We start from the raw sequence: 24101 nt of genomic DNA on the forward strand, positions 1-24101 counted from the left end.
AATATGCATCTGTGAAAAGCTTTGTTCGTGAAAACTTGTTTAGATCTAGAATTGTCGATTCATTTGTTGGGTATTTTGATTGGATATTTGAAATAAGGAAGAAGAGGGGATTTTAAAGATGTAATTTGTTTTTGAAAACGGCGGAGTTTTTAAATTCCGACGCGGTGGTGCCACCACCTGCCACCGCGCCGGATTGAGCAATCTCATCGGAGAAGATAACAGAAGGGGGGCGCTGTTCTTGTTTTAGGTGGAAGGAGAAATGAGCAATTTTTTTTAAAAGGAAAGGAACGTGATATATGTTAAGCTTGCTTGTTTTCTTCATCAGAAAAACACATGTTATATTATCCACATTTTTAACCCATGGCTGACCCATAACCCATGCTCTAACCCGCTCCATCTACCCATAACCCAGCCCAACCAATTGTTTTCTATTCTGTTTCTACTTGCTACTGGTTTACCCCTACCTGCTTGCTGCACCCCCTGCTTGATTGCATCTTGCACTAGACTTCTTTTCTAAAATTTGCAATGTTTGTGTCTTGTTAATTCTAATTGTTTTTAGCATTAATACACGATTAATTTGGATCTAAAAAATATGTGAAGATATATTGATTTCTTTGTCAATCCATTGGTTTTCATTTTTGTTAAAGTGTTGAGAAAAAACTCCAAATTAATCATGTTTTTTGCATAGTCTTTTCTTGTGTGTGTTTCTTGAATTTGTGCATATTAAATTTTACCTCCAAAGCATGAAAAATGTATGTGAGTTTCCTTCTTGTTTGCTTGTTAAGTTTGCACTTGAATCTTGGCGAAAATGTAGAGATAAATGTGATAACTATGCTTATAGGAATCATTGTGAATTTTGTGAGATATTAGTCCATTTGATTCTTGCATCATGACTGAAAATTTGGCTATGATATTAGATCATTGGATTCATATTTTACAAGATTCATAATGATCTATTTTAAGCATGTTGTTATGTCGGTTTCTTGCATTTTAATCTTTCTTTTGCTTTTGGTAAATTCTTGGCTTCAAGATGTGTCAAAATATATGCTCATGATCCCTTGGTTATTTCTATGTCATTGCCTTATTTTTTCTATGATGTTACCCTTTCAAAATGTCTAAAATGTCAAGTTTCAATGTGTTTCTTGCTTGCTTTACTTGCTTCATTTTTTGCTATTATATCATTTGTATTACTAACCCCTTTTATCTCATGTTTCATACATCCCATAAGCATCTCATCCACCATCTTATATTCTTAGCTTTTATTTTGCACTTTAAATTTTGCCAAGGCTTAGAATGTAAAGACTTAGGAATTTTGTACTATTTTTCTTATGCTTTTACTTTCTTGCAAGACCATAGAATGTATCTAGGCCAATGATGTAAAGGACTATGGACTCTAATGATGTACACCGACACAAGCACCGACACTTGCACACACCTCACTTTAGATGTATGGCTAGGATATGCATGTTTAGATGTATGTTTAGGATTGTATGTTTAGATGAATGCTTAGGCTTTACACTTAGAAAAATCAATTTTCCAAAAAATATGAACAATATCACTCAAACCATTTTCTTAATAAACCTTGGGATCCAAAATCCCATTGATTTTCTCTTTTCATTTTCTTAATCAAATTTCAATGGAAATTAATCATACTTGACTTTTTTCCAAAATAACTAATCAAACCTCACCTTTTCTTAAATTCTCATGCCTTTAAGGCCTCTCTCTCATTCTTCAAACTCCAATTTTCAAACTTAAAATCAACCAACAAAAACAAAAAACATTTTTTGGAAGAGAACTACGGTGGATTTGATCCCTTAATAGGGTACGTAGGCAAGGAATCAAAATTCCTTCAATTCAAATAAAACAAAAATTCAAACACATTCTTCTCCCTCCAATTCTTCACTTAGCAAACCTTAGGTGTAAATATCATTTTCAAATAGCATTTAAAAATAAAGCGCGCGCGTAGAAAGTAAAGACGGTTCCTATAGGTTACTATAGTCGTTATGGGTGTCTAACACCTTCCCGTAGCGAAAACAACTCCCGGACCTCGATTCTCAAGGGTTTTGCTTACTTTTTTCCCTTCCCAAGAAAAAATAAGATATCACCGGTTAAAAAGGTTCAAACGTAATCAATGTTTGACACCCGAAAACCAAGATAAAACAGCTGGCGACTCCGCAGGGGGGATTCGAGAGTTACGCCTAGTCTTTATTTCCACGCTTGCGCTCTTTTTGCTTGTTTCTTTTACTTGCTTTCCTATGTGAATAAATGTTTAAATTCTTGCAAACATGTGGGGTGAGAATATCAAAAGTCCTGCACCCGGGCTGAGTGAACTTAGGATTTAGGAGGGATATAATCGACAATTCATTCCGGGGGTTGCCTCGTGTTTTGGATTATGCGATCAATCCCACATAGCTGAGGCATTTTGGGGGTGATGTTGTCGGCGCGTGTTGTCGCGTTTAGGCACTTTACTTCTAATTGTTCTATGACGCTATGAACCGTAGATAACCAAACCCATCCATGGCCATTTTCTAGGACGTAGTGCGGAGACTAAACCGAGTGTTGTCTCGAGTTTTAGTCGTCACGCGATACTACACTCAAGCTAGACCTTCTTATGTGTAATCATGGAGCGAGTGTTGTCTCGTAACACCGTGATATACGTCGGAGAGGTTGCAACTTAGGAACTTTTTTAGAACCCGGTTACTATTATCCTAAAGCCCTAGATTTACCGGACACCGTGTCCACCCGTGACTCTTCGACTTTGAACTTCAACCCACCATGTTTTCTCCGAACTTGAACATAACCTTGCATTCATGCATACATGCATACATGCATAAACTTTTTCCATGCATTGTTATCAAAGGGCTTAGACAAGTTGAATTTGTAAACATTGTAGGAATGGGGAAGACTAAGTCCTACAAGTTCAAGGAAGTGGATTTGGCTAGTTTGAGAGATTTGGCACTCAAGATCGAGGATCCGACCGGTTTCCGACATCGTTACGGGGCTTTACTTACTATTCTCCAGACTAATGTGAATGAGAAGCTTGTGCACACTCTAGTGCAATTCTATGATCGGGAGTATCGGTGCTTTACTTTTCCCGACTTTCAGTTGGTGCCTACTCTAGAGGCTTATTCTTCCTTGATGGGTCTATCTATTGCTAAGGGGGTACCCTTCGCGGGACTTGAGAATCCTCCTACTCCATTGGTTATTGCTAAAGATCTCTATCTCAAGACCACCGATGTCTCCAAGAATCTCGTCACTAAGGCTCGCATCCGAGGGTTCACTTCAGAGTATCTTCTTGGGAAAGCCAACCTCAATACCACTTGTCAGGACACTCTCGTGGCTATTCTTGCACTACTCATCTATGGGCTTATTCTCTTTCCAAATCTTGATGACTTCGTGGACATGAATGCTATTATGGTTTTCCACTCCAAGAATCCGGTTCCTACCTTGCTAGCTGACATATACCATGCTATTCACGATCGTTCCGGCAAGGGTCGTGGATACATTCTTTGTTGTGTGCCTCTCCTCTATAGGTGGTTTATTTCGCACCTTCCGAAGTCTTTCCACGACAATCCGGAGAATTGGTCTATTTCACAGAGGATTATGGCTCTCACTCCTAATGAAGTAGTTTGGCTCACTCCCGCTTCTAGAGTCAAGGAAATTATCTTTAGTGGTGGAAAGTTTCTTAATGTACCTCTTCTTGGTACCCGGGGTGGAATCAACTATAACCCGGAGCTCGCCTTGCGACAATTTGGTTTCCCGATGAAAGAAAAGCCCATCAATCTTGCTACAGCTCCTTACTTCTTCCACTACTCCAATGATCCCACGGGAATAAGAGAGGATTTCATGGAAGCTTGGTCCAAACTCCGAAAGAAAGAGGTGAAGCATATGGGTGTAAGGTCCGGTGTTGCTCATGAGGCCTATACACAGTGGGTGATAAACCAAGCTGAGGAGATTGGTATGCCTTACCCCTCTATGAGATATGTGTCTGCATCTATTCCTACCATGCCTTTACCTCTACTCCCACCTACCCAGGAGATGTATCAGGAGCATCTAGCTATGGAGAGTCGGGAGAAGCATCAGTGGAAGACTAGATACTATGAGGCTGAGAACTTGATCATGACTTTGGATGGAAAGGATGAGCAGAAAACTCATGAGGTCTTGACACTGAAGAAAGAGTTAGCTAAGGCTAGGAGAGAGATTCAAGAGAAAGATAGGTTGCTTATGAGAGACTCCAAGAGGGCTAGGGGTGCCCGTAACTTCTATGCCCGATATTGCAGCTATGAGTCTGGGTCTGAGTCTGAGGATGATGCTTCCACTTCCTATGCTTGAGGATCTCCGTTTCCTGTTGTTATTTCTATTTGTTTATGTTGTTTTACATTTCAAAGTCTATCCCTTGGCTTAGCATTTCAAAGGGAATCGTCTTGTAAAACTATATGTTGGTTTCCTGTTTACGTTAATTGTTGTTTAGTAATGTTTACAAACTTCTAATTTGCCTGGAACCCTTCGATAACACAAAAAGAGTCTTTTTGCATATGCATTAACACATTTCATGCATCATATTCATTCATTGGTCACAAAAAGCTTCTCTCGTGCTCATTGCCTCCTGGTTTTGTCCGCCGCAGTCTGAAAAGTGGCTCCTGTTCGCAAGGTTTACCAACCAGATAGAGTTCATCAAACAAGATTTTACCAGAGAAGAATCATGGCTAACTTTGAAGAAGAAAATGCTCAGCTCCGTGCCGAACTGGCTGCTATGAAGGAAGACTTGGCTAAGGCTCATGACGCTATGTCTACTATGATGGCTGCACAAGAACAACCAGCCACATCTGTCCCTATTTCTACTGAAGTGATTCCATCTATCCCACTATCTACTGTGGTGTCCGATGCTCGGTTTGTTATGCCCAATGGACGTCCTTATGGGCTCTCAGCTTTCTATTCTCCTAATACTGCTGCTGGTGTCTCTGGTTTTGCTGGTCAAGGACAGATTCCCGTATCCACCTCTATGCCTCAAGTTACTACTGTTGTTACCGATCCTATTGTCCACACTATGCAACAGGTGATTGATGTCGATACTCCGCGTGGACGAAATCCTGCAATGGAGGCTATGAAACAACAGTTAAGAGAATTGGCTGGAGAACTCCGTGAGGTCAAGGCTAGCCGTGGAAACAATGTCTCTGCTAAGGCTCGTGATCTATGCTTGGTATCCCGATTTGAGATTCCTAAGAAGTTTAAGGTGCCAGATTTTGACAAATACAATGGATCTTCCTGTCCACATAGCCATGTCATTCGGTACGTCCGAAAGATGGCCAATCATGCAGATAATTATGCACTGATGATACACTGCTTCCAACACAGCCTAGCAGAGGATGCGGCAGATTGGTACACTGGTTTGAGCAAAGACAATATCCATACTTTTGAGGAACTTGCTGCTGCTTTTGAAAGTCATTATGAGTTCAATACCCGCTTGAAGCCAAATAGGGCCTCTCTTAAGTCTTTGTCTCAGAAATCAGATGAAACCTTCCGTGAATATGCTCAGAGGTGGAGAGGGGCAGCTACCCGTGTTTCTCCTTGGCTTGATGAGGAAGAATTAACACAGACATTCCTAAAGACTCTGAAGAAGGAATATAAGGAAAGAATGATAGTCTCTGCTCCAAACAACTTCTCCGACATGGTTACCATGGGAACTCGTCTAGAAGAGGCTGTCAGAGAGGGTATCATTGTTCTTGAAAAGGGTGAATCTTCAGCCAGCGCACCAAAGAAGTATGGTAATGGCCACCATAAGAGGAAAGAATCCGAAGTAGGGATGGTATCTGGTAACCCATCTACAGCTACTACTCAATTGCCTCTACCCTACCAATACATGCAGTACTCTCAACATCCTTTCTTCCCGCCATTCTATCAGCAATATCCTCTGCCACCGGGTCAACCACCAGTGCCCGTTAATGCCATTGCTCAACAAGTACAACAACAGGGCCCTTGGCCCAAGACTTATTTTCCACCAATACCAATGCGGTATGCTGAGCTACTCCCAACTTTACTTGCTAAGGGACACTGTGTCACTAGACCAGGCAAGCCTCCGCCTAATCCATTGCCTCCCAGGTTCCGACAGGATCTCACATGTGAATTCCATCAGGGTGCTCAAGGCCACGATGTTGAAGGGTGCTATGCTCTGAAGTATATTGTGAAGGACCTGATAGAAAAAGGACGGTTAACTTTTGAAAATAGTGTTCCTCATGTTCTCGACAATCCACTTCCAAACCATGCTGCTGTTAACATGATTGAAGCTTTTGAAAGAATTCCTGTTCCTCAAGAGGATCCCACGTTGGATGTCCGCAATGTTGTTACTCCCTTGGTACCGCTACATGTTAAACTTTGCCAGGCTTCTTTGTTCAGTCACGACCATGCTTCTTGTTCAGAATGTCTTCAAAATCCTATGGGTTGTTGTGTGGTGCAAGATGATATTCAGAGCCTAATGGATAGCAAGCACTTGATTGTCAGTGATGTTTGTGTGATTGTGCCAGTGTTTCATGATTCTCCTGTTGAAACTGCATCTCAGACAAGGAATGTTGAGCCCTTAGTGATCAGGTTACCTGGTCCAGTATCTTACGCCTCTACAAAAGCAATCCCTTACAAGTACAATGCAACCATGATTGAGAATGGAGTGGAGGTGCCTCTGGTATCTCCAGCTACAGTTGATAATGTTGCCGGAGAAATTACAGCTCTGAGAAGCGGGAAAGTCCGTCCACCCTTGTTCCAAAAGAAGGTGGTTACACCTGTTGCCACAATAACTCCACCAGTTGCTCCTCCTATTGACAAGAATACTGGCCCAACAGGCCAATCTATTGATGAATCTAATCTGGACGAAATTCTGAGGCTTATCAAGAAGAGTGATTATAAGATTGTAGACCAGCTGCTGCAAACTCCGTCAAAGATATCCATCTTATCTCTGCTCTTGAGCTCAGAAGCTCACAGGAAAGTGTTGATGAAAGTACTTGAGCAGGCCTATGTTGATCATGAAGTCTCTGTGGATCAGTTCGACGGAATAGTGGGTAACATTACTGCTTGCAATAACTTGGGGTTTGGTGATGATGAACTCCCCGAAGCGGGGAAACACCACAACTTGGCCCTGCACATCTCCGTGCACTGCAAGTCTGACATGATATCCAATGTGCTGGTGGACACTGGATCATCCTTGAATGTAATGCCTGAGTCTACACTGAGACAGTTGAGTCATCATGGAATTTCTCTAAGGGGAAGTAGCTATTTGGTTAAGGCTTTCGACGGATCTCGCAAGGATGTTCTTGGGGAAGTAGACTTGCCAATTACCATTGGTCCTGAGACATTCCAGATCACTTTCCAGGTCATGGATATCAATGCTTCTTACAGTTGTCTCCTCGGAAGACCATGGATTCACGACGCTGGGGCAGTAACTTCTACTCTGCACCAAAAGCTAAAGTTTGTGAGGAATGGTAAGCTTGTCACTGTACATGGTGAAGAAGCGTATCTGGTTAGCCAAGTGTCATCTTTCTCTTGTGTTGAAGCAGGGTCCGCTGAAGGGACATCATTTCAAGGCTTGACTGTTGAAGGTGCAGAACCCCGAAGAGCCAGTGCTAGTATGGTTTCATTGAAAGACGCCCAGAAAGCTGTTCAAGAAGGGCAAGCCGCTGGCTGGGGCAAAGTGATTCAGATTCTGGAAAACAAGCGTAAAGAGGGCCTTGGATTCTCCCCGACTTCAAGCGTTTCAACAGGAACTTTCTACAGTGCTGGGTTTATCAATGCTATTGCTGAAGATGCTGCTGAAAGTAGTTACGTGCCTACATTTGTTGTACCAGGAGGCACCGTGAGAAATTGGGAGACTATTGATGTTCCTTTAGTCATGCATGCTTCCATGTAATGTGTCTTGTTGCTCATGGTTTTCTTTGTTTTCAAAATAACAATCCTTTCGCTCTGCCCAAGGCGAAAGTGATATCATTGTAAGGGCATGTTTGTTTCGGCATTGCCGTTATCAATAAAAGTTGTCGTCTTTCTCACGACTCTTTGTTTTTTACTTTTTAGTGCCTTTTTCCTGGAAAAAATGGTAATGCTAGAAAAAAAAAACCAAAACATCTGTATTTTCTTATTGATTTCAAAAATCTGCATGAAAAACATTTTCTAAAAATCATCCCAATCATATTATGCAGATTGAACCACAATAAACCCGTTGAACACAGTGACCCTATGGTTCCTCCAAATTTTGAGTTCCCTGTATATGAAGCTGAAGATGAGGATGATGAAGAGATACCGTATGAGATCACTCGACTGCTTGAGCAAGAAATAAGAGCCATTTAGCCTCACCAAGAAGAGATTGAGCTTATCAACCTGGGTACTGAAGAGAACAAGCGAGAGATTAAGATCGGTGCTGCACTTGAGCCAGAAGTGAAAAGGAAGATTACTCAGCTTCTCCGTGATTATCCAGATGTCTTTGCATGGTCCTATGAAGATATGCCGGGTCTAGATCCCAAGATTGTGGAACATCGGATATCGACAAGACCTGAATGCCCTCCTGTCAAACAGAAATTGAGAAGGTCTCGTCCAGACATGGCTCTTAAGATCAAGGCTGAAGTGCAAAAGCAAATTGATGCAGGTTTCCTCATGACAGCTGAATACCCTGAGTGGATTGCCAACATTATACCAGTACCAAAGAAAGATGGGAAGGTTCGAATGTGTGTTGATTACAGAGATTTGAACAAAGCCAGTCCAAAAGATAACTTCCCACTGCCTCATATTGATGTGCTTGTTGACAGTACTGCTCAATCCAAAGTGTTCTCCTTCATGGATGGTTTCTCTGGCTACAACCAGATACGGATGTCACCTGAAGATGGAGAAAAGACGTCCTTCATCACTCCATGGGGAACATTCTGTTATAAAGTGATGTCGTTTGGCTTGATAAATGTTGGTGCTACCTATCAAAGGGGTATGACCACTCTGTTTCATGATATGATTCACAAAGAGATTGAAGTGTATGTCGATGATATGATTGTGAAGTCAAGTGATGAGGAGCAGCATGTTGTGTATTTGAAAAAGATGTTTGAAAGATTAAGAAAGTACAAGCTGCGGTTGAATCCTAACAAGTGTACATTCGGTGTAAGATCTGAAAAGTTGCTAGGCTTCATTGTCAGTCAAAGAGGCATTGAAGTCGATCCTGATAAAGTCCGAGCCATCATAGAGATGCCGGCCCCTCAAACTGAAAAGCAAGTCAGAGGTTTCCTCGGACGCCTGAATTATATTTCAAGATTTATATCCCACATGACTACTACCTGTGGACCAATTTTCAAATTGCTCAGAAAGAATCAGCCTGTTGTATGGAATGATGAACGCCAGGAAGCTTTTGATAGCATTAAAGAATACCTGTTGGAACCACCTATCCTTGTCCCGCCAGTGGAAGGAAGGCCTTTGATTATGTATCTGTCAGTGTTAGATGATTCTGTGGGTTGTGTTCTCGGTCAGCAAGATGAGACTGGAAAGAAAGAGCATGCTATCTACTATCTGAGCAAGAAGTTCACCGACTGTGAGACTCGGTATACAATGCTTGAAAAAACATGTTGTGCTTTAGCTTGGGCTGCCAAACGCCTGCGTCATTATATGGTGAATCATACAACTTGGTTGATATCCCGAATGGATCCAATCAAGTACATCTTTGAGAAGCCTGCTGTTACTGGAAAGATTGCACGTTGGCAAATGTTGTTGTCTGAATATGATATTGTGTACAAGGCTCAGAAAGCAATCAAAGGAAGTATCCTTGCTGAGCACCTTGCTTGTCAACCTCTTGATGATTACCAGCCGATTAAGTTTGATTTCCCTGATGAAGAGATTATGTATCTGAAAGCGAAAGACTGTGAAGAACCACTGATCAATGAAGGGCCGGACCCCAATAGCAAGTGGGGATTGGTGTTTGATGGTGCTGTTAATGCTTATGGTAAAGGGATTGGGGCCATCATTGTAACTCCGCAGGGAATCATTAACATCTCAAATCATAAACTCTTTTCCTTTTCATTTTCGGTTCAGCCATTACTAATACTAACATTTCCTCTTGTTCCATTTTCTCTTTGGATCGTACCGTAATATACACAAACATGAGCAAGCCGAATTCGAAACCGTGAAATTACAACAGATCCAATTCGAATTAGAACAACACCAACACGTTTTGAAACCGGTTTGAAGGGTGAATCGCAAAATTGAAGCAGGTCTCAGATCAAAGGAGGCGAGAAGATAGAAGCTGAACCGAATTCGAATTCAAGGTCGCGAAAACTGAGGGAGGAAGGAGCAGCGTATTCAAGCTTTCTGGAGCGTTTCTTTGCCGTTTCGCTAACAGAGGTAACATTCGGTTAATCCGTTTCTTCGATCTGCACCGTTTTCATACTTGTATGTATGCTGAAATATGCATCTGTGAAAAGCTTTGTTCGTGAAAACTTGTTTAGATCTAGAATTGTCGATTCATTTGTTGGGTATTTTGATTGGATATTTGAAATAAGGAAGAAGAGGGGATTTTAAAGATGTAATTTGTTTTTGAAAACGGCGGAGTTTTTAAATTCCGACGCGGTGGTGCCACCACCTGCCACCGCGCCGGATTGAGCAATCTCATCGGAGAAGATAACAGAAGGGGGGCGCTGTTCTTGTTTTAGGTGGAAGGAGAAATGAGCAATTTTTTTTAAAAGGAAAGGAACGTGATATATGTTAAGCTTGCTTGTTTTCTTCATCAGCAAAAACACATGTTATACTATCCACATTTTTAACCCATGGCTGACCCATAACCCATGCTCTAACCCGCTCCATCTACCCATAACCCAGCCCAACCAATTGTTTTCTATTCTGTTTCTACTTGCTACTGGTTTACCCCTACCTGCTTGCTGCACCCCCTGCTTGATTGCATCTTGCACTAGACTTCTTTTCTAAAATTTGCAATGTTTGTGTCTTGTTAATTCTAATTGTGTTTAGCATTAATACACGATTAATTTGGATCTAAAAAATATGTGAAGATATATTGATTTCTTTGTCAATCCATTGGTTTTCATTTTTGTTAAAGTGTTGAGAAAAAACTCCAAATTAATCATGTTTTTTGCATAGTCTTTTCTTGTGTGTGTTTCTTGAATTTGTGCATATTAAATTTTACCTCCAAAGCAGGAAAAATGTATGTGAGTTTCCTTCTTGTTTGCTTGTTAAGTTTGCACTTGAATCTTGGTGAAAATGTAGAGATAAATATGATAACTATGCTTATAGGAATCATTGTAAATTTTGTGAGATATTAGTCCTTTTGATTCTTGCATCATGACTGAAAATTTGGCTATGATATTAGATCATTGGATTCATATTTTACAAGATTCATAATGATCTATTTTAAGCATGTTGTTATGTCGGTTTCTTGCATTTTAATCTTTCTTTTGCTTTTGGTAAATTCTTGGCTTCAAGATGTGTTAAAATATATGCTCATGATCCCTTGGTTATTTCTATGTCATTGCCTTATTTTTTCTATGATGTTACCCTTTCAAAATGTCTAAAATGTCAAGTTTCAATGTGTTTCTTGCTTGCTTTACTTGCTTCATTTTTTGCTATTATATCATTTGTATTACTAACCCCTTTTATCTCATGTTTCATACATCCCATAAGCATCTCATCCACCATCTTATATTCTTAGCTTTTATTTTGCACTTTAAATTTTGCCAAGGCTTAGAATGTAAAGACTTAGGAATTTTGTACTATTTTTCTTATGCTTTTACTTTCTTGCAAGACCATAGAATGTATCTAGGCCAATGATGTAAAGGACTATGGACTCTAATGATGTACACCGACACAAGCACCGACACTTGCACACACCTCACTTTAGATGTATGGCTAGGATATGCATGTTTAGATGTATGTTTAGGATTGTATGTTTAGATGAATGCTTAGGCTTTACACTTAGAAAAATCAATTTTCCAAAAAATATGAACAATATCACTCAAACCATTTTCTTAATAAACCTTGGGATCCAAAATCCCATTGATTTTCTCTTTTCATTTTCTTAATCAAATTTCAATGGAAATTAATCATACTTGACTTTTTTCCAAAATAACTAATCAAACCTCACCTTTTCTTAAATTCTCATGCCTTTAAGGCCTCTCTCTCATTCTTCAAACTCCAATTTTCAAACTTAAAATCAACCAACAAAAACAAAAAACATTTTTTGGAAGAGAACTACGGTGGATTTGATCCCTTAATAGGGTACGTAGGCAAGGAATCAAAATTCCTTCAATTCAAATAAAACAAAAATTCAAACACATTCTTCTCCCTCCAATTCTTCACTTAGCAAACCTTAGGTGTAAATATCATTTTCAAATAGCATTTAAAAATAAAGCGCGCGCGTAGAAAGTAAAGACGGTTCCTATAGGTTACTATAGTCGTTATGGGTGCCTAACACCTTCCCGTAGCGAAAACAACTTCCGGACCTCGATTCTCAAGGGTTTTGCTTACTTTTTTCCCTTCCCAAGAAAAAATAAGATATCACCGGTTAAAAAGGTTCAAACGTAATCAATGTTTGACACCCGAAAACCAAGATAAAACAATGTGAAAAGCGTATTTTTATGTCCAAAAACAGTGCAAATGTTAATATTTAAGTATCTTCGTCCTGTCAAATCAAAGACTTTGTCTCTTGACCCTCCGGACAAAGAAACTTAAATAGGGGCAGCTGTTATACACTAATTTTGGACCTAAAAATACTTGCTCAAATTTTTTTTTTTCATCTTTGATATATGTCTATTGCCAATTTGCTATTATTTTACACTGACATTTTACTCTGCTTTATCTCTCAATTTAGCTTTAAAAATCTTTTCAACTGTGTATTTGTCTATGTTTTCTTGCATTGCAAGTCATCCAAAAACATCTTTCTTGCATTTCAAGTCATTTAAATTTGTCTCTGATCAATTGCATATTTCTCTGCATTTTATTTCAATATTGTTTGCAAAATTCATGAAAAAGGGTATTTTAGTCATTTTCTGCATTCAAACTCATTTTAGTCCTTGAAAATTGTCTGAGTCTTTTTCAATTTGGTTGTATAAATTTTTATTTCAATTTCATGTCAAAATCCATTTCAAAAATCACAGTTGAAGTCAATTTGAATCAGTTTAGCCCCAAGGGGCATTTTAGTCATTTCTTGTGTTAAAAAACCTTTTAATCCCTAAAAATTGTCTCTGAGTCTTTTGATTTGCCTGTATAAACTCTTGCTTTTATTCCCTGTTAAAAAGCCATTTTAAAATTGCATTTGAGTCATTTTGAGTCATTTTAGTCCCTAGGGGCATTTTGGTCATTTCACATGAAGTTTTGACAGAGAGAGGTTACTTTAAAGTACCTCATTTAGTAGTTGGTTCATTTTAGTCCGTTTTGTTATTTTTAATCGTTTCACTTTACGTTAATTTTCAAATTACTTTTTTATGCAACTTTAGTTAATTTTGCATTTTAATCCTCAAGTTGTTAAAATTGCATTTTAGTTCATTTTTTGTCCAAGAAGTTAGTTATGCCACATGTCCTACTCCTATTGGTCCAAAAATTCACACATCACCTATATAATGGGTCCCATGGTCAAAGAGTCAACACACTAATCATTTTTCACAAATACACAAAAATCACAAAAAATCAATTTTCTTTTCCCTCTTTCTTCTCCAAATCGCAAGCACCTCCATCACCACCATAACCAACTTTTTCCACCACAACAACCTCCATAACAAACTCTTTCCACCACCTCTAACCATCCTAACTAACTTCTACCACCACAACTTCATCTTCAACCTCTCTCTAACCACCACAATCTTCTTCCTTAACCATCATCATCAACAACATCCACCATTAAAACTCACCACAAAACCTCCATAACCACCACAATCTTCATCTCTAACAAACTTCAACCACCACAATTATCTTCAAACCTCCACAAATCCATTACCAAATTCACGGATTCTTCAAGAACACTCATCATCACAAACCTTCAATTCCACAAAAATCACATCCATAAACAACAACCTTCAATCAATTCCATTAACGACGAACCGGAATCGGACGAAGGAAAGGAATCCAATCGAAGCAAAGGAAGAAGAGAAACAGCACCAAATTCGAATACATAAGAAGAATCCGGAGCCATTCAAAGCTTCGTCAAGCATCAAGGTATCGTTCTTGATCCAAGCTTTTTATTCCACTCTTTTTCCTCCAATTTGCGCAGCTGTATGTGTTAGATGTAGGTGGATTGATTGTGTTTTGAATGTTTCCGAGTTCGTATTCGAAAAGAGGATAACGATCCAGTTTTAAAAGTGTAAAAAAAATTCGAATCGGAGCTCGCCGGAATCCGGAAGTGTCGCCGGAGTTATGAATTTTCCGGCGAACCTTTGAAGATTCCGGCGAACCTTTAAAGATTCCGGCGAGTTTGTTGAATTTTCCGGTGACATTAATGAGGTTGAAGATGAACATTTAAGAGAGAGAAGAGAGAGTTTATGTAGGCTTTGGCTTTAGAGAGAGAAAGCTTTAGTGTTGTGGTTGTTGTTTCACGTGAAAAGCTTCTTTCAATTACTACTTGTTGTGTTGTTTTATCCTATGCGCGCATGACCACATTCATTCCATGTTCCTTTGCCTTCTTGATCGTTGGATCAAGGGTTGATCCAATTGGATCAATCCTACGGTCCCTGATGCTTTCTGTTTGGATGTGGATCTTGTGTGTTTGGGCCTGGACTTTTGTTACTACTTTCTCCTTATTTTCTTGCTAGATGCACACTGTTTCTTGCTGAATACACCTTGGCATGCCTAAAATCTCTTTGAAAAATTCTAAGAAAATTCCTATAATTTTTCTAGTATATTTTGATCAATTTTGATATATTGCATGTCAAGATTGATCAAGAAATACTAGAAAATTATTTTGCCTTGGTTTAATGCTTTTTCTTTTACTTTTTGTTGAAAAATCTTGATGAAAAGCTTGTAAAATTTGGTGAGTTCTTTTTGCATTTGTGTTGATTGATTTAGGATTGTTGCATGTGAATTTTTGTATGCTGAAATTTGTTAGGGAAATATACTTGTAGGATTTGTTGTGATTTTGTGTTGTTTTGTCCAAATTTTATGAAGTTTTTTGCACTTTCTAATTCCAATCTTTTGGCTCATAATGATTGTGTTTTGTTGAATGATCTTGGAGTGTTGTTTGATGCTTGATAAGTAGTGTTTGGGGCTGTTTTGAATATGTGATAATTGGATACTTACATAGCAAGTTACTTGATGTTTAAATGTGTGAATTAATGCAAAAATAGGCTTAATATCACACTATAGTTTCTTGACTTGTAATTTTCTCATAACTCTCACATTGGGGCTGAACCTAAACCCTTTGAAAAATTCCAAAATGGAGAGTTATGAGTCTCTTGCATTTGCCTTGGAATTTTCGTGTTTTATTAAGTGCATTTTTGCTACTTTTTCTTGCATTTTTACCATGTTTTATGCTTTATTTCCTTGCCAATTTTTCTACTATCCTATGCCTATTATTACTAACCATTTGTTCATTGTTTCATAAGTATCTTCCATCACTTTCATCTTCATCTCAATTCTTCATTTCTTTCCCTTTACACTTTTATGTTGCTTTAAATTTCATTTATGTGGGATTAAGTTCCCACAAGGAAGTAGTGTGTATGTAGGGAAATGATGTAATATGGACTATGGACTATGGACACTAAAAACTCACACATGCACACACCTCACTTTAGATGCATGGCTAGGATATGCATGTTTAGATGTATGGTTAGGTAATTGCATGTTTAGATTGTATGCTTAGGTTTTACACTTAGAGAAAATTCCAATTTTCCAAACAAAAAAACTTGAACCATCTCACTCAAACTTTTTCAAATAAACTCTTGGAACACATTCCAAGTGAATTTTTCTCTTTATTTTCTTAATAAAAGCATCAATGAAACTAATTCCAACTTTGACTTGTTTTTGCAAATAACTAATTCCAACTTCACTTTTTCCTTAAATCTCATGCCCTTGAGGCCTCTTTTCCTCATTCTTCAAATTTCCATTTTCAAACTTAAAATCAACCAACAAAAACAAAAACATTTTTTGGAAGAGAACTACGGTGGATTTGATCCCTTAAAAGGGTACGTAGGCAAGGAACCAATATTCCTTCAATTCAAATAAAATAAAAATTCAAACATCTTCTTCTCCCTCCAATTCTTGACTTAGTAAACTCTTAGGTGTAAATATCATTTTTCAAATAGCATTTAAAAATAAGGCGCGCGCGTAGAAAGTAAAGACGGTTCCTATAGGATACTATAGTCGTTATGGGTGTCTAACACCTTCCCGTAGCGAAAACAACTCCCGGACCTCGATTCTCATGGGTTTTGCTTATTTTTTCCCTTCCCAAGAAAAAATGAGATATCAACGGTTAAAAAGGTTCAAACGTAATCAATGTTTGACGCCCGAAAACCAAGATAAAACAATGATGTATGAAACATGAAACAAGAGAGGTTAGTAGCATAGGATAATATCAAGAAAAATAAAGCAAGTAGAATACTATAACAAAAGCAAAGAAATTAACACAAAATAAAGCCAAAATAATGCCCAATATAGCTAAAATTCAACCATGAAAATGTAAGGATCATATGGCTTGTAATTCCCCTAATTCCACACATTTTTCAAAGGCATAAACTCAGGTTTTGGAATGAGAATCAAGGCAACATGATAAACTTTGCATTTTTAAAGTGAATTTAGACATATTTACATCATTTATTCACAAACAAAACTTGCAAAGCAAGCAACTAAGCATTATTCACACACATGCAGCAAAACACATTCAAAACAGTAGCAACAAGCTTCACAAAATCACATAACATGAATCACAACCATTTTTCAAGAATTGGAATTAGAATCAAGCAATTTTCACAAATTTTTTTACATAAAATTTCAAGAAACAATGCAAGAAAATGTCACAATATTTTTTTATCAATTTTTCAGTAAACGAATAGCACAAAAACATTACAAAATTAACAAGGAACATGCAAGAAAATAACTGGAATTTTCACAAATTTTTAGGCATGGCAGGGGTGCAAATATCACAAGGCAGTGTGAGAAATAGCAAAAAAACAAGTAAACCACAAGATCTACAACAAACAGGCCCAAGCCCAGAGTTCTGAGTGGATTCGGATCATCCAAACGCCTCAGAGGCGTTGGATTGATCCGCTTCCTCCAAAACCCTAGATCTGATGGCTAGGAACACAAGACACACAATACACAGGTTCAGGTGCACAGAAAGAATGAATCTGAAGCGTACACGTAAGCAAGAGATAGATCTAACGGTCAAGAGGAAGGGGAGAGGATGAACCGAAGTTAAACCGGACTGGTTCGCAAGAATTGGTCCGGTTTACGTTCTACAAAAGCGCATAAACCGGTCCAAGCCTCATTTCACACCTCTCCCTCTCTCTCTAAGCTTCTCTAGAGAGAGAAGCTCTGCAACTTCCCTCGTCTTCTCCGATCTTCTTCCTCGTGAGATCCGGCGAGTTCAAAGGCGCTGGTACGGTGGTTCGCCGGTGGCGCCACCGTACCGGAGTGGTTTTTCAAAGCTTTTTTACATGTTTGAACTCGCCTTCTCCTCCTCTTTACGATTTTGAAACTATTTCTTGAAGGAGAGGCTTAGATCGGAGTAGATCTACAGTTTTCGATTCGAACAAAAACCTAAAACGAAAGAGAGAAGAGAAAGAGAGAAGAAATGCTTACCTAGGTTTTAATCGGAGGATAACGAACTCGACGGGAAAACCTTGAATTCACCTGAATCTTCGAGGTAAAATCCAGAAATAAACTGGTTTTGTTTTCTTCTTCTCCTTCGTATTCTGCTTCTCTGTGAATTTGTGGAACCGATACCGTTTCAATTCGATCCTTCTTCTTCTCTCAAGCTTCCCTTCGTGATCGTGTTTGATTCATCACTGTCAGTGAAAAATCTGCACTTGAATTGCGAAGTGAGTGATTCGATGATGAAGATTCCGCGAAGAATCTCTGAGAATTGCTTCGAATCGGTTGCGATGGATCGTGAATTGAGTTTGTTTACTGTGGAATTGGTAAAAACTGGTGCGAATTTGTGAAGTTTTGGTTTGGAATTGAAGGTTTGAAAACGGTTAGGGTTTGAGTTCTTGATGAATGTTCTTGAAGTTATGGAATTTTTGAGCTTTGATCCTTGAGATCAGAGAGAGAAATTCCAGAGGTGTTTGTTGTGATGTGGCGCGTATTGATTGGGATCCTTGACCCTTGACCATGACTGGGCTATTTATAGCTGATGTGTATGGACCTGAACCAGTAGAATGATGCCATGTGGACTGCAAGTGTAACAAACTTTGACTGATCTCTAACTGCTTTGACTTTTGGGACTTTTCTGCAAAAAGGACAAATGCAAGGACTGGACTGCAATTTAACAAACTGGACTAAAATGCAATTTTAAAACTTTGAAGGACTAAAATGCAAATTAAAAATTAAATTGGTTAAAATTGGTAAATTGAAAATAACGTAAAGTGAAACAATTAAAATCAACAAAAAGGACTAAAATGAACCAATTACCAAATGAGGTACTTTAAAGTAACCTCTCTCTGTCAAAATTTCATGTGAAATGACCAAAATGCCCCTAGGGACTAAACTGACTCAAAATGATTCGAATCCAATTTTTTGAAATGGATTTTAACATGGAATTAAAACAAGGGTTTATACAAACAAATTGAAAAGACTCAGGGACAATTTTCAGGGACTGAAATGAGTTTGAATGCAGGAAATGACTAAAATGCCCTTTTTCATGAATTTTTGCAAATAATATTGAAATAAAATGCAGAGAAATATGCAATTGATCAGATGGACTTTCCAATGACTTGTAATGCAAGAAAAGCTTTTGTGTGGTTTCAAATGCAAGAAAACGTAGACAAAATCACAATTGAAAAGATTTTCAAAGCAAAATTGGCAGATAAAGCAGGGCAAAATATCAGTGTAAAACAATAGCAAATTGGCAATCTTTTAAAGGTCAAAGACCATATCAGAAATGAAAAACATTTTGAGCTAGTATTTTTGAGTCCAAAATTAGGGTATAACAGTGGCATATAAGGTTGGGGCATGCTAATTGGAGATTAATCTCTAAGCTTAGTAAGTTACAACTTGTCAAAGGCCTACCTGACATTGACTATCATTCAGATGCACTCTGTGGTGCATGCCAGAAGGGAAAGATTGTGAAATCATATTTTAAAACAAAAGACATTGTCTCAACCTCCAGACCCTTAGAATTACTCCATATTGATTTATTTGGACCAATTAGCACTGCATCCTTATATGGAAGTATATATGGATTGGTTATTGTTGATGATTACAGCAGATGGACTTGGGTAAAATTCCTGAAAAGTAAGGATAATGCTTATGATGTATTCAGTAACTTCTGCACTCAAATGCAGTCTGAAAAAGAAATGAAAATTTTAAATGTCAGAAGTGATAATGGAGGAGAATTTGAAAATGAGCCATTTGAAAACTTTTGTGAAAAACTTGGAATTGTTCATGAATTCTCATCTCCTAGAACTCCACAACAAAATGGGGTTGTAGAGAGAAAGAACAGAACTTTACAAGAAATGGCTAGAACCATGATCCATGAAAACAATTTGGCTAAACATTTCTGGGCAGAAGCAGTGAATACAGCATGTTATGTCCAAAATAGAATCTATATCAGGCCTATCTTGGAGAAAACAGCATATGAACTCTTTAAGGGAAGAAGACCCAATATCTCTTATTTTCATCAATTTGGATGTACATGTTACATTTTAAATAACAAGCTCTACCTAAAGAAATTTGATGCCAAGGCCCAAAGAGGAATCTTCTTAGGTTACTCTAAAAGGTCAAACGCATACATAGTGTATATTCAGAAACACTTTGTGTTGAAGAATCAATGCATGTTAAATTTGATGATAAAGAGCCTGGAAGTAAAACTCCAGAGCAAGATGAAAATTGTGCAGAGATACAGGTTCCTGAAGATACTCCAGAACCTGATCAGATAGCTGAATCTGAAGATAGTCGAGAAGTTGAACCCACCTCAGAAGCACAAGAGGAAGTTGCTTCTCATGAAGCTCAAGATGCCTCTCAGCAAGTTATTCGACCCAAGAATACATTCAAGCATAAGTCTTCACGTCCTGAGGATCTAATCATTGGAAACAAAGATAGTCCTAGAAGAACAAGATCATATTTCAGACAAGAAGAGTCTATGATAGGACTGTTATCAGTGATTGAGCCTGCTACAGTTCATGAAGCACTTTCAGATGATGGTTGGATATTAGCTATGCAAGAAGAGCTTAATCAATTTCAAAGGAATGATGTGTGGGATCTGGTACCCAAACCTCAGCATAAGGACATTATTGGAACAAAATGGGTATTCAGAAACAAGTTGAATGAACAAGGTAAAGTAACCAGAAACAAAGCAAGACTTGTTGCACAAGGTTACAGTCAACAAGAAGGCATTGATTATACTAAAACTTTTGCTCCAGTTGCAAGATTGGAAGCAATCAGGTTACTTCTTTCCTATGCAGTTAATCATGGCGTAATATTATATCAAATGGATGTCAAGAGTGCATTTCTAAATGGAGTCATTGAAGAAGAAGTGTTTGTCAAGCAACCTCCTGGTTTTGAGGATCTTAAGCATCCTGACCATGTTTTCAAACTTAAGAAATCATTATATGGCTTGAAACAAGCTCCCAGAGCTTGGTATGATAGACTAAGTAATTTCTTGATCAAAAATGATTTTAAAAGAGGCCAAGTTGACACAACACTATTCAGAAGGACTCCTGAGAAAGATATTTTTGTTGTGCAAATATATGTTGATGATATAATATTTGGTTCTACTAATGCATCTCTTTGCAAGGAATTTTCTAAGTTAATGCAGGATGAATTTGAAATGAGCATGATGGGAGAGCTGAAGTTCTTCCTTGGCATTCAAATTAATCAAAGCAAAGATGGAGTCTATGTTCATCAAAGAAAATACACTAAGGATCTTCTGAAGAAGTTTAAGCTAGAAGATTGTAAAGTGATGAACACTCCAATGCATCCAACCTGCACCTTAAGCAAAGAAGATACTGGATCAACAGTTGATCAGAAGCTGTACAGAGTTATGATTGGTTCTTTGTTATACCTCACTACATCTAGGCCAGATATTTTGTTCAGTGTAATGTTATGTGCAAGATTCCAATTAGATCTTAGAGAATCTCATTTAACTGTTATTAAGAGAATCTTCAGGTATCTGAAAGGAACAACTAATCTTGGACTCCTCTGTGATGCTGATTATGCTGGTGATAGGATTGAAAGGAAGTCAACCAGTGGCAGTTGTCAATTTCTGGGTGATAATCTTATATCCTGGGCTAGCAAAAGACAAACAACTATAGCTATGTCTACAGCAGAAGCAGAATACATTTCAGCTGCAAGTTGTTGTACACAACTACTTTGGATGAAACATCAGTTGGAAGACTATCAGATTAATGCTAACAGTATTCCCATTTATTGTGATAATATTGCTGCTATTTGTTTGTCTAAAAATCCAATTTTACATTCAAGAGCTAAGCATATTGAAATCAAACACCATTTTATCAGAGACTATGTTCAAAAAGAAATATTAGATATACAATTCATTGATACTGAGAATCAATGGGCTGATATATTTACTAAGCCTTTAACTGTTGAAAGATTTGATTTTATAAAGAAAAATTTGAACATTTTGCGTCTGATTAAAAGCTTGCTTGCTCCTGAATAGGATTTTAGGTTCTGAAGTCAGTTCAGAAGCCATGGTCCATCAGAAGCACTTTATTGATGTTCTGATGAAAATGTGCTTCTGATGATGACGTCACCATCTGAAGTCCAGAAGCTGGGTTTTGTGCTTCTGAATAGCAGAGTTAGTGGAAACGCTGGAAGTTACTTTTTGGTAACTCCTGGCCCACTAACTTGGCAGTTACTCTGAGAACTCCTGACGTGGCTTATTTGTATTGGTGTATAACTTAAGAGGGCAATGATGATTATAGCTTTGAATGTACTAAACACGCACCCCCTTTGTCATTAATGTTATGTTTGTTTGTTGGTTTCTGAATTGCAAACGTTTTACTCAAAACACTTAGACAATTCACACACTACTCACTTCACAACAAACACTTTCTATTCTCAAACCTCTCTTTGCGAAGTAAGAGCAAACTCTCTGCAACTCGAACCTTAGAACCCTAAAATCATCATCATCATAAAATGGCTTCATCTAGTTCTGTTGCGAATTTGATGCGAAAACACACCAATAACAAACTTGATGTGTGGAGCAAATGATAATCAGGCAACCAAAACAAAGTGTATGGAACAATTATAAACACAAGCCAAAAGTAGAAAACAGCGAGAGAAAAGAAGAGAGAACACAAAAGAATTTGTTGACCCAGTTCGGTCCAAATTGACCAAGCTTGGGGGAGAGAGCAGCCATCCGTTCCACTATATGATGAGTATCGTTACAAAGAGATTTCAATGGGTTACAAGAATAAGTCTCCCACCTAATTCTACCCAAATCCCAGCCTCTTCCCGTAACCAAGAGACTCAATCCTAATAGTGTTTTCCAAGGTGAATCAACCCTCAAACCCTAGTTTGTTGCCAAGAGACAAACTCTATACAAACCCTAGTTTGATTTCTAAACCCTTGTTTCAGTCCCCTCTATCTCAAGGTTTACACTGATACAATGCCTATATTTATAGTAAAAGTAACTCCCATAAAATTGTAACAAATCTGGCTCAAAAATACGTTTCTGAAAAAATCCTGCACGCGAAATCGAGCCCCGATTTTACCAGATCGGGCGCCGATTTTTCCAGCACCAAACTGCTCCAACCTGCAGCCAAAATCGGGCCCCGATTTCTCAAATCGGCCACTGATTTCCACTTCCAGCAAACATCAATTTTGGCCTCCAAACTCCAATTTTGAGTCACATTCACAACAAGTTCTAATCAAGAGATTCCAGAATCTACATCCAACATGCAACAAGGTGCTCCAAAATCTACTTCACAATAAGCTCCTGCCTACGAGATTAAAGGAAGGACCATGGAATTAGAAGAATGGGACTTAAAGATTCAAACAGAGAATCCTGTAGATTTTGAGTCATTAACTTACCATGGGTGTGATATTAAAGGTTACTATGAAGCACAAGGGCTCATGCCTTACTTCAACATGTTGAATGGACCAACATACGAAGCATTGGTAAGGAACTTCTGCGTGAGAGCATCAATTTTTGACAAAGCTTCTTCTGAAGCAGAAGAAAGAGAGAAGATTCTGCTTAACCCCTCCCTGGCTGGGAAGACGAGAGAAGAAATGGGCCTGGAACTACACACTTGCATGGAAATCAGATCAAGTGTCTTGGGAATTCCAATCTTTATTGCTGAATGGCAAATAGCATATGTTTTAAGACTAGATGCTTCTGGTAAATACTCTGGAATAGATATACCAAATGATAAGAACAGCCCCTGGAACGAAATTGTAAACCAAACTATATACAACTCCAGCATTCCAGGAAAGTATGTTGATCTAAGTATTGCTAAGAAGCTGCTCCTGAAGATTCAGAATGAGAATCTGCTTCCAAAAGGTGGTGGTGGTGATCAACTTCACTGGGGCAGAAGATATTTCTTCATCACTTCCTTCTGAAGCAGAAGGTAAATGTCCCCAAATACCTGTTTAGGTATATGATTAATGAGCCGAGGGAGAGTCAGTAGAAGAAAAGAGTCTGTGTTCCCTATGGAAGGCTGATATCAGAAATTCTCTATCAAGGAGGGATTATGAATCTACTCAGACCAACAGCTTGACACTACAACTGGGAAGTTCATCAATGCCAAGACACTCAAGCACATGAAGCTGATCAGTACAGTCACCAAGCTCAAGACTGACTTGAGTGAATCTAGAGCTAGGTCCAACTTGATGGAAGACTTTCCACCCATCTGCAAGAAGGACCCTGTTGAAGTTCGGATACACTTCATCAAAGACCATTATGAAACATATGGCAAGGTCATCAGGCTGGATGATGTACCTGATGAAATGTATGGTGGTGCTCTGCCAATTGCAAG

The 24101-nt window shown here is 38.4% G+C and overlaps 1 protein-coding gene across 1 annotated transcript; it reads left to right on the forward strand.

Moving 5' to 3' along the window:
- Nucleotides 1-23088: 23088 nt before the first annotated feature.
- Nucleotides 23089-23685, forward strand: LOC146915042 (uncharacterized). Its single transcript, XM_085721210.1, has one exon. The coding sequence runs from the start codon at nucleotides 23089-23091 to the stop codon at nucleotides 23683-23685; it is 597 nt and encodes a 198-aa protein (XP_085577336.1).
- The last annotated feature ends 416 nt before the right edge of the window (nucleotides 23686-24101 follow it).

The sequence above is a fragment of the Medicago sativa genome, chromosome 6, assembly GCF_051527215.1.
Source record: "Medicago sativa cultivar Bolivia chromosome 6, Bolivia_mono, whole genome shotgun sequence".
In the NCBI taxonomy this organism is placed as follows: Eukaryota; Viridiplantae; Streptophyta; class Magnoliopsida; order Fabales; family Fabaceae; genus Medicago; species Medicago sativa.

What these genes read in the sequence shown, in the direction of transcription:
- LOC146915042 (XM_085721210.1), top strand. Translation starts at nt 23,089, where the DNA reads ATGGAATTAGAAGAATGGGACTTAAAGATTCAAACAGAGAATCCTGTA.